The sequence below is a fragment of the Artemia franciscana genome, chromosome 13, assembly GCF_032884065.1.
Source record: "Artemia franciscana chromosome 13, ASM3288406v1, whole genome shotgun sequence".
NCBI lineage: Eukaryota > Metazoa > Arthropoda > Branchiopoda > Anostraca > Artemiidae > Artemia > Artemia franciscana.
This window is the reverse complement of record NC_088875.1, coordinates 23475218-23487070: the sequence shown is the minus strand read 5'-3', so window position 1 is coordinate 23487070 and position 11853 is coordinate 23475218. Positions and strand designations below refer to the sequence as shown.

The 11853-nt window shown below is 30.9% G+C and overlaps 2 protein-coding genes across 2 annotated transcripts in view; one reads left to right on the top strand and one right to left on the bottom strand.

Moving 5' to 3' along the window:
• LOC136035047 (glycoprotein-N-acetylgalactosamine 3-beta-galactosyltransferase 1-like) overlaps positions 1 to 1366 on the bottom strand; it is a 17105-nt gene extending 15739 nt beyond the window's left edge. The window contains exon 1 of the mRNA XM_065716645.1: positions 1309 to 1366. Coding sequence (XP_065572717.1) covers positions 1309 to 1366 — 58 coding nt within the window. The remainder of the gene's footprint in view (positions 1 to 1308) is intronic.
• Positions 1 to 11853, top strand: part of LOC136034680 (uncharacterized) — a 285081-nt gene that overhangs the window by 201328 nt on the left and 71900 nt on the right. The gene's annotated exons all lie outside the window — the stretch shown is intronic.

The window sequence follows — 11853 nt, the reverse complement described above, 5'->3', positions numbered from 1 at the left end:
TATCCATCTGAATTTTTAAATTCCATAGATCCTTCAGGGTTTCCACCACACGTGCTACAACTAAAAATAGGCGTACCAATAATACTTTTAAGAAATATCAACCCACCAAAGCTTTGCAATGGCACGCGACTTGCCGTAAAAAAAACAATGGAAAACCTAATAGAGGCCACAATCTTGACAGGGCCTTATGAGGGTGAGGCTGTTCTTATTCCTCGCATTCCCATGATTCCAGCGGATCTGCTTTTACAATTTAAAAGATTGCAATTCCCAATTCGATTAGCATTTGCAACCACCATCAACAAAGCTCAAGGGCAATCACTAGAAAAATGCGGTATAGATCTTAATACAGATTGCTTTACCAATGTACAATTGTATGTTGCATCTTTGAGGGTCGGTAAACCTGACAATCTATTTATACGCACAGACAATGGGACAGCGAAGACTGTTGTATATTCACAAGTTTTACGTAGTTAATTTGTATTGTATCTATCTATCTATCTATCTATATAAAAACGAGTTGTGTGTATCCATGTTTGCTTGTTTGTAAAAAGAGCGTTTGCATATGACGTCATTATTAGTACATACGGCTTTGTATATGGACAGACAATGGGAAAGCCAAGAATGTTGTATATTCGCAATTTTTACGTAGTTTGAAACACATATATAAATCTATCTATATTCACAGGTGGGACACAGGGACACAACTACAATGGCGCGTAACTAATATGGCGCGTAACGACTTACGCGCGCGGGGGGGCTTGGGGGGCGCGAAGCGCCCCACCAACTAGGCGTTGGGGTGGCGCGAAGCGCCACCCCAACAGCTAGTATATATCTATCTATATAAAAATAAGTTGTCTGTCCGTTACGCTAGATTATATCTTCTATATATATAAAAGAAAACAAACTAGAATGTAAAAACTGGAAATTGCATAAATATTTCGAAATATTTTGACAATAGATAAAAGTAATTCGAAAAAGAAAAATGGTAAAAAACTAAAAAAAAACTAAGAGAAAAAACTAAAAAAAAAATTAAAAATTAAAAAAATTAAAAAAAGAAAAAACCTAAAAAGAAAAAACGTAAAAAAATAAAAAAGATAAAAAACTAAAAAAAAAACTAAAAAAGCTAAAAACTAAAAAAAGAAAAAACTAAAAAAAAACTGGGAATTGCACAAATATTTCAATATATTTTGACAATAGATTAAAGTAATTCGAAAACCTTAAAACAGATACCCCAATCACTTTAAATTAATCAAGTATTCAATAATACAAAATGTAGTAGCAGTTACCGTAGTACATTGGCTTTGATACTCTCTTTCGAATTCGAAGGATGTGAGTTCAAGCCACTTTGCGGTAATCTACTGGACATCCAATTACTGCTGGAAATACAAACTCTGGTTCTTTATATATATATATATATATAATAAGCTAAAATAAAGGTAAAAACCAATATAAGACTAAAAAAAAACTGAAAAAACTAAAAAATGCAAAAACTACAAAAAAAACTAAAAACTAATAAAAACAGTAAAAAAGCTAAAAAACTAAAAAAACTAAAAAAACTAAAAAAGGTAAAAAAACTAAAAAAAATAAAAAAAACTAAAAAAAAGGAAAAAACTGAAAAATAAGCTAAATAAAGGTAAAAACCAATAAAAAACTAAAAAGAAAAAAAGGAAAAAACTAAAAAAAATTTTCATCTAAAAAACTAAAAAAAAACTAAAAAAGGTAAAAACTAAAAGAACTAAAAAAGAAAAAATAAATGACGACACTCAAAGAGAAAGCGACCAGGACAAAAGGAATGTTCGATTAGCAATCAACAAATCACCGGGACACAGGGAGTATAAATGACGACCAGGACATAAGTAAAAAAAAAAACTAACAAAACTAAAAAGAAGGTAAAAACTACAAAAAAACTAAAAAGAAAAAAACTAAAAAAAAGGCAAAAACTACAAAAAAAACTAAAAACTAATAAAAAAGCTAAAAAACTAAAAAAACTAAAAAAAGGCAAAAACTACAAAAAAAAAACTAAAAACTAATAAAAAAACTAAAAAAACTAAAAACTAAAAAAAACTAAAAAAAAGGAAAAAAACTGAAAAATAAGCTAAAATAAAGGTAAAAACCAATAAAAAACTAAAAAAAAAACTGAAAAAACTAAAAAAAGGCAAAAACTACAAAAAAAAAACTAAAAACTAATAAAAAAAGTAAAAAAGCTAAAAAACTAAAAAAAATAAAAAAACTAAAAAAAGGTAAAAAACTAAAAAAAAATAAAAAATAAAAAAAAACTAAAAAAAAAGGAAAAAACTGAAAATAAGCTAAAATAAAGGTAAAAACCAATAAAAAACTAAAAAGAAAAAAAGGAAAAAACTAAAAAAAAATTTCATCTAAAAAACTAAAAAAAAACTAAAAAAGGTAAAAACTAAAAGAACTAAAAAAGAAAAAAAAATGACGACAATCAAAGAGAAAGGCGACCAGGACAAAAGGAATGTTCGATTAGCAATCAACAAAGCACCGGGACACAGGGAGTATAAATGACGACCAGGACATAAGTAAAAAAAAAAAACTAACAAAACTAAAAAGAAGGTAAAAACTACAAAAACAAAACTAAACAACGAATGTATATACAGACCGGGACACCGGGATACAATGACGACCGGGACACAGGGAATATAAATGACGACCGGGACACAGGGACACAACTACAACGGGGACACCGGGGGAAACAGGGGATATAAATGACGACCGGGACACCGGGACAGGAATGGTCGATTAGCAATCACCATCAACAAAGCTCAAGGGCAATCATTAGAATCATGAGTTATAGATCTGAATACAGATTGTTTTCCATGGTACCATTATATGTTGCATGTTTCAAGAGTCGGTAAACCTGACAATCTATTTATATGCAAAGACAATGGGGACAGCAAAGAATGTTGTATATTCGCAAGTTTTACGTAGTTAAAACCATATATATATATATATATATATATATATATATATATATATATATATATATATATATTTATATATATATATATATATTCACAGGTGGGACATAGGGACACAACTACAATGGCGCGTAAACTATTATGGCGCGTAACGACTTACGCGCGCGGGGGGGCTTGGGGGGGCGCGAAGCGCCCCCACCAACTAGTGTTGGGGTGGCGCGAAGCGCCACCCCAACAGCTAGTATATATATAAAAATAAGTGTCTGTCTTTCCGGCTGTGGATCAGGTGACGTCATGTTTCTGTGTCGGCTGACGTCATGAAATTAGTTGTCGTCATTTTTGCTTTGACGGTGACGTCATTCAAGATATTTAAGACATATGTTCACGTAGAAATCTATTAATGTTTAAGTTTACAATGACTGATGAACTTACCATGGCAAAAGCCGATGAAGATGCTCAAAGAGTCTATGCCATAAAACTTGCTGCTGATAGAGAAAGTCAGAAAAGAAAGCGTGCCGAGGAATCAAAAGAACAGCAAGGAAACAGGCTTGAGGCTAAAGAACGCAAAACCGCGCAGTTAGATGAAGATCTACCTGGACAGCGAGAGTCAAAACATATCAAAACTGAAAATGATAGCGATGATGATTGGGTTTGGGATTTTGACTTGGATAAGGTCATCAATGCCTACCAGATTTTAGTTAAAAAAAAAAGGTTCGGCGATATGTATTTCATAGTGAAGCTGAAAAATAAAGAAGAAAAAGAAAACTGAAAAAAGAAAAAATGTAAAAAACTAAAAAATACTAAAAAGAAAAACACTCAAAGAGAAATTACAGACCGGGACACAAATGACGACCGGGACAGAGGGAATATAAATAACGACCGGGACACTCAAAGAGAAATTACAGACTGGGATACCGGGACACAAATGACGACCGGGACACAGGGAATATAAATGACGACCAGGACACAGGTATTTAAGAATATCGTTCAAAGACAAATGTTTAATTGTAAGAAGACCGTTGAAAGAGAAATTTCTAATTGTAAAATGACTGAAGAACCTACAATGGCAACGGTACCACCATCGAAGTAGATAACCAATGGGTTGTTCTATATTCCCCATTATTATCAAAAACATTTAATGCACACATAAACGTTGAATACTGTAACTCCGTAAAGGCAATCAAATACATATGTAAATACGTCAACAAAGGCAGTGACATGGCAGTTTTTGGCTTGCAGCCAGAAATCAAAGATTTCGACGAAATCGTACAATATCAGGCTGGAAGATACATAAGCAGTAATGAAGCTGTTTGGCAAATTCTTTCATTTCCGATACATGAACGTAGTCCAGCTGTTGTTCACTTAGCGGTACATTTACAGAATGGTCAACGTGTTTATTTCTCGGAAACCAACGTGCAACAAAGAGCCCTGAATCCACCGGATACAAAATTAACAGCTTTTTTTTTCGCTTTGCAAAAATGATTCTTTTGCAAAAAAACTGCTGTATACTGAAGTGCCTTCGTATTACACGTGGAATACTAAAAATAAAGTATTTGAACGTCGAAAACAGGGTAAGTCAGTCGACGGCCAACCTACCATCTTCAAAGATACCACGATAGGAAGACTCTACACCGGTCACCCCAATCAACATGAATGCTTCTTTCTACGCCTGCTTTTGGTGAATGTACCCGGTCCGACATCCTTTGAGTATTTGAGAACTGTAAACGGTACTATACATGACACTTACCGTAGTGCATGCCAAGCTCTGAATTTATTGGAGAATGACCAACACTGGGATAACTGCATCAATGACGCGTGCGAAACGTCAACCCCAAGTCAAATTCGTGCATTGTTTGGCATCATTTTAACAACTTGCTCATTATCAGCTCCTACAGAGTTATGGGGAAAATATAAGTCAAAATTGTCCGTAGATATACTCCATCGAAAACAGTTAGAGACGTCAGATATGACTTTTGATTTTACATCAGAAATTTATAACTACACTTTAGTTATTATAGAAGATTTGTGCGTACGTATGGCAAACAAACCTCTTCAGGATTTGGGAATGCCTTCATCTAACCGTATCGCTGCTGTTTCGACATGTGTAGAATTGGATCGTGAACAAAGTTACAGTACGAGTGATCTATTGTCGTATGTACAAAATAACATTTCCAAGTTAACGTCGGAACAAAAAGACATTTATGATACGATACTCAATTTCAGGACGTATACAACTACCTGCTGATTTCTGTAATTTAGTGACGTCCAAAAATGAATTGATTGAAAAAGTATTTCCGAATATTCTAAAAAATTATAAAAATAATAAATGGCTAAGTGAAAGAGCGATTCTCGCACCCAAAAATATAGACGTCCACGAAATCAATAATATTGTTTTGACCAAGATTCGAGACCAGGCAGTCCTTTACAAGTCAATCGACACAGTTTTGAAACCAAATGAAGCGGTTAAGTATGCATGTTTGTTTGTTTGTAAAAAGAGCGTTTGTATATGACGTCATTATTAGTACATACGGCTTTGTATATGCACAGACAATGGGAAAGCCAAGAATGTTGTATATTCGCAATTTTTACGTAGTTTAACTCCTGCAGACGAAATGAATGCTTGCCTGAAAAATTCTAATTTATGGGCACACGTAAAAATATTAAAATTAACTACAAATTTGCGTGTCCGATTGCAAAACGATGACTCTGGTCAAACATTTTCAGATCAATTGCTGGCAATTGGAAACGGAAAGCTCCTAGTAGTGGGAAAGCCAAAAATGTTGTATATTCGCAATTTTTACGTAGTTTGAAACACATATATAAATCTATCTATATTCACAGGTGGGACACAGGGACACAACTACAATGGCGCGTAACTAATATGGCGCGTAACGACTTACGCGCGCGGGGGGGCTTGGGGGGGCGCGAAGCGCCCCACCAACTAGGTGTTGGGGTGGCGCGAAGCGCCACCCCAACAGCTAGTATATATATATATATATATATATATATATATATATATATATATATATATATATATATATATATATATATATATATATATATATATATATATATATATATATATATATATATATATATATATATATATATATATATATATATATATATAATATATATATATATATATATATATATATATATATATATATATATATATATATATATATATATATATATATATATATATATATATATATATATATATATATATATATATATATATATATATGTCAATCTATATTCACAGGTGGGACACAGGGACACAACTACAATGGCAACCACCATCAACAAAGCTCAAGGGCAATCACTAGAAAAATGCGGTATAGATCTTAATACAGATTGCTTTACCAATGTACAGTTGTATGTTCCATCTTTGAGGGTCGGTAAACCTGACAATCTATTTATACGCACAGACAATGGGACAGCGAAGACTGTTGTATATTCACAAGTTTTACGTAGTTAATTTGTATTGTATCTATCTATCTATCTATCTATATAAAAACGAGTTGTGTGTATGCATTTTTGTTTGTTTGTAAAAAGAGCGTTTGCATATGACGTCATTATTAGTACATACGGCTTTGTATATGGACAGACAATGGGAAAGCCAGGAATGTTGTATATTCGCAATTTTTACGTAGTTTGAAACACATATATAAATATCTATATTCACAGGTGGGACACAGGGACACAACTACAATGGCGCGTAACTAATATGGCGCGTAACGACTTACGCGCGCGGGGGGGCTTGGGGGGGCGCGAAGCGCCCTACCAACTAGGTGTTGGGGTGGCGCGAAGCGCCACCCCAACAGCTAGTATATATATATATATATATCTATATATATAAAAATAAGTTGTCTGTCTGTCTGTGGATGGATCAGGTGACGTCACCTGAAAAAACTGGATCAGGTGACGTCAAAACTGAAAAAACTAAAAAAGGCAAAAACTACAAAAAAAAACTAAAAACTAATAAAAAAAATAAAAAAGCTAAAAAACTAAAAAAACTAAAAAAAGGCAAAAACTACAAAAAAAAACTAAAAACTAATAAAAAAGCTAAAAAACTAAAAAAACTAAAAAAAGGCAAAAACTACAAAAAAAAACTAAAAACTAATAAAAAAAATAAAAAAGCTAAAAAACTAAAAAAACTAAAAAAACTAAAAAAAAGGTAAAAAACGAAAAAAACTAAAAACTAAAAAAAACTAAAAAAAAGGAAAAAACTGAAAAATAAGCTAAAATAAAGGTAAAAACCAATAAAAAACTAAAAAAAAAACTGAAAAAACTAAAAAAAGGCAAAAACTACAAAAAAAACTAAAAACTAATAAAAAAAGTAAAAAAGCTAAAAAACTAAAAAAACTAAAAAAACTAAAAAAAGGTAAAAAACTAAAAAAAATGAAAAATAAAAAAAAACTAAAAAAAGGAAAAAACTGAAAAATAAGCTAAAATAAAGGTAAAAACCAATAAAAAACTAAAAAGAAAAAAAGGAAAAAACTAAAAAAAATTTACATCTAAAAAACTAAAAAAAACTAAAAAAGGTAAAAACTAAAAGAACTAAAAAAGAAAAAAATAAATGACGAAACTCAAAGAGAAAGCGACCAGGACAAAAGGAATGTTCGATTAGCAATCAACAAAGCACCGGGACACGGGGAGTATAAATGACGACCAGGACATAAGTAAAAAAAAAAACTATCTATATATATAAAAATAAGTTGTCTGTGGATCTGTGGATCGTGGATCAGGTGACGTCACCTGAAAAAACTGGATCAGGTGACGTCAAAACTGAAAAAACTAAAAAAAGGCAAAAACTACAAAAAAAAACTAAAAACTAATAAAAAAAATAAAAAGCTAAAAAACTAAAAAAACTAAAAAAAGGCAAAAACTACAAAAAAACTAAAAACTAATAAAAAAGCTAAAAAACTAAAAAAACTAAAAAAAGGCAAAAACTACAAAAAAAACTAAAAACTAATAAAAAAAATAAAAAAGCTAAAAAACTAAAAAAACTAAAAAAACTAAAAAAAGGTAAAAAACTAAAAAAACTAAAAACTAAAAAAAAAACTAAAAAAAAGGAAAAAACTGAAAAATAAGCTAAAATAAAAAAAAAACTAAAAACTAATAAAAAAACTAAAAAATCTAAAAATCTAAATAAGCTAAAAAAGAAAAAAAAAGGAAAAAAATAAAGGAGAAACTAAAAAACGAATGTATATACAGACCGGGACACCGGGATACAAATGACGACCGGGACACAGGGAATATAAATGACGACCGGGACACAGGGACACAACTACAACGGGGACACCGGGGGAAACAGGGGGATGTAAATGACGACCGGGACACCGGGACAGGGAATGGTCGATTAGCAATCACCATCAACAAAGCTCAAGGGCAATCATTAGAATCATGAGGTATAGATCTGAATACAGATTGTTTTCCCATGGACCATTATATGTTGCATGTTCAAGAGTCGGTAAACCTGACAATCTATTTATATGCAAAGACAATGGGACAGCAAAGAATGTTGTATATTCGCAAGTTTTACGTAGTTAAAACCATATATATATATATATATATATATATATATATATATATATATATATATATATATATATATATATATATATATATATATATATATCTATATTCACAGTTGGGACATAGGGACACAACTACAATGGCGAGTAACTATTATGGCGCGTAACGACTTACGCGCGCGGGGGGGCTTGGGGGGGGGCGCGAAGCGCCCCCACCAACTAGGTGTTGGGGTGGCGCGAAGCGCCACCCCAACAGCTAGTATATATATATATATATATATATATATATATATATATATATATATATATATATATATGTCAATCTATATTCACAGGTGGGACACAGGGACACAACTACAATGGCGCGTAACGACTTACGCGCGCGGGGGGGGGGGGTTTATGGGGCGCGAAGCGCCCCCACCAGCTCGGTTCGCGCCACTCCAACAGCTAGTTATATAATAAAGCCTTTTGAAAATATTGCTTAGTTTTTAGGTAGGCATAAAATCAAAATTAATAAAGTCATTTATATTTATGCGATGATGCGACAGTCCTATGATAAAAATGATATAATAAAGTCTTTTGAAAGCATTACTTAATATTAGGGTATGCAAAAAGTCGAAACTAATAAAATCTTATGTATTTTAAGCGATGATATGACAGCCCGCGGCGACGGTGAGCTGTATTTACATATTATTTTTCACAGAATAATTAAATAAAAGAGTATCACATTTGATGATTTTATCTTAAATAACACTGCTAGGGAAATAACCAATAAAACGACATAAAAACCTTGTACAGCACGTGTCACGGACCTTTTCTGAAGCATATAACCTAACTATAGGAATTGCATTACTACATGGGAGGGCGATGGGTCCTTAAAACTGTATGTGTAAGGGGGGGGGGGGGGTAAACAGTGCACCTTTTACATATTTTTTGAAAATGAGTTAGGTATTGGGGAAATTACTTTTATTGAAGTATACAAATATGTACAGAAATATTCATATAAAATGTTTAGGAGACTTTGTTTTGTCCTACAAGAAAGTTGTTAAAGACAAAAAAAAAAGATTTCTATAAGCAAATAGGTAGTTGTTATCGAAAATTTGGATGGTACCGGTTCTGGTAGTGGCAAAAGCACCTACTGCAAGAAGACAATTAATTATGAAACTGGACTATAAGAAAGAATGTCATTAAAGAAATTTGATGAAATTTGTCAAGTGTGAGATCTAATAAGGTGGTGCGACTATAAAGTTATTAATTATGTCAATATCGGACTATTTTGGCTTTGAAATTGGCTTTTTGGGATGTCTTTATAGCAAACACTGGAAAAAGAACTGAAAACATGTCTTTATAGCAAAAATTGAAAACAGAACTGAAAACGTGTCTTTATAGCAAAAACTGAAAACACTGACAACAGAACTGAAAACATGTCTTCATAGCAAAGATTTAAAACAGAACTGAAAATATGTCTTTATCGCAAAAACTGAAATCCTGAAAACAGAACTGAAAACATGTCTTTATAGCAAAAACTGAAAAACCTGAAAACAACAGATCCCTCCCTCCCCCTTAGATTTGGCAAAATAGTACACCTCTAAATATCTGTGAATTGACACCACTGATTACCTCCTTTTGGTTCTTTCTCTTTAACTAACCTATAATAGACAATCACCCTGGCTTTTTTTTCCAAATTTTGTTACTTTAGTCCCATTACCTTTTCAATCTAGCTTTGTGACTAGCTTCTATTTTTTGTCTTTTTTTTACACCTTCAACACGCGACTATATCCTCGTTTTTCAAGATAAAAAAAATAATTTCCGAAAAAGAAATGTTTCAAAGAAAATTAAAGGCCATGTGAAACTTAAAATCAGCAGAAATAAAAAAATTTTATAATTCAAGCCCAAAACGACCAGAAATTACTATTAAAGATTAAGTGAAACCAAAAACGAACAAAATTCAATAAATAATCGTAGCAACCAAACATACAATAAGTACTAACTTAAATGAATAAATTAAACTTAAAACAAGTAAAACTTAAATTGAATATGCAAATTAAGCTTAAAACGAATAAGAATAACTACAAACCACTGCTTTGTTGCTGTCCCGTTCCCTGCCGGTAAGAGTTCAAAGCCTATTGGGCCATTGCCCCTTTACTAAAAACATATTATATTACAAGTATTTTTTTTTGTACTTATTACATGATTGAAAAATAAAATGAAAATTACAGTGAAATAAAATTTTGAACTGATAAGCTTCCACCAATAAATATCATTATATATAAATTATTCAGTTTATTTTTATGAATTTTTTCCAAGACTATTCAAAACACAGTAGTATTCAGTAATACTGGAAATTTTGAAAATTAACGGTGTCATTTTTTAGTCTACAAATCCTATTTTTTCCTAAAAAAGAAATTTAGACATCATATTCTTGTTTTACGGTTAGTACAATATATATATCTATACATATAAAAATAAGTTGTCTGTGTGTGGATCTGTGGATCAGGTGACGTCATGTTTGTTCGCATATGACGTCTGAATTATTTCACACTAATACAAAAGAAGAAAAAAACTAAAAAAGGTAAAAACTACAAAAAAAACTAAAAAGAAAAAAAAACTAAAAAAGCTAAAAAACTAAAAAAAACTAAAAAAAGGTAAAAATCTAATAACTAAAAAAAAACTGAAAAAAATAAAAAAAGGCAAAAACTACAAAAAAAAATAAAAACTAATAAAAAAACTAAAAAAGCTAAAAAACTAAAAAAACTAAAAAAAACTAAAAAAAGGTAAAAAACTAAAAAAAACTAAAAACTAAAAAAGAAAAAAACTAAAAAAAAGGAAAAAACTGAAAAATTAAAGAGAAAAAGAAAACTAAACAAATATGAATAAATATATATAAAAATAAGTTGTTTGTGGGTTATGTCTGTCTGTCTGTCTGTCGAGTGACGTCGTGTTTGTCCGCATATGACGTCTGAATTATTTCACACTAATACAAAAGAAGAAAAAAAAACTAAAAAAGGTAAAAACTACAAAAAAAACTAAAAAGAAAAAAAACTAAAAAAGCTAAAAAACTAAAAAAACTAAAAAAAGGTAAAAAACTAAAAACTAAAAAAAACTGAAAAAACTAAAAAAAGGCAAAAACTAAAAAAAAACTAAAAACTAATAAAAAAACTAAAAAAGCTAAAAAACTAAAAAAACTAAAAAAACTAAAAAAGGTAAAAAACAAAAAAAAACTAAAAACTAAAAAAGAAAAAACTAAAAAAAAGGAAAAAACTGAAAAATAAGAGAAAAAGAAAACTAAAAAAATATTAATAAATATAAAAAATATAAATATAAATATAATATAAATTAGCAATCAACAAAGCACCGAGACACAAATGACG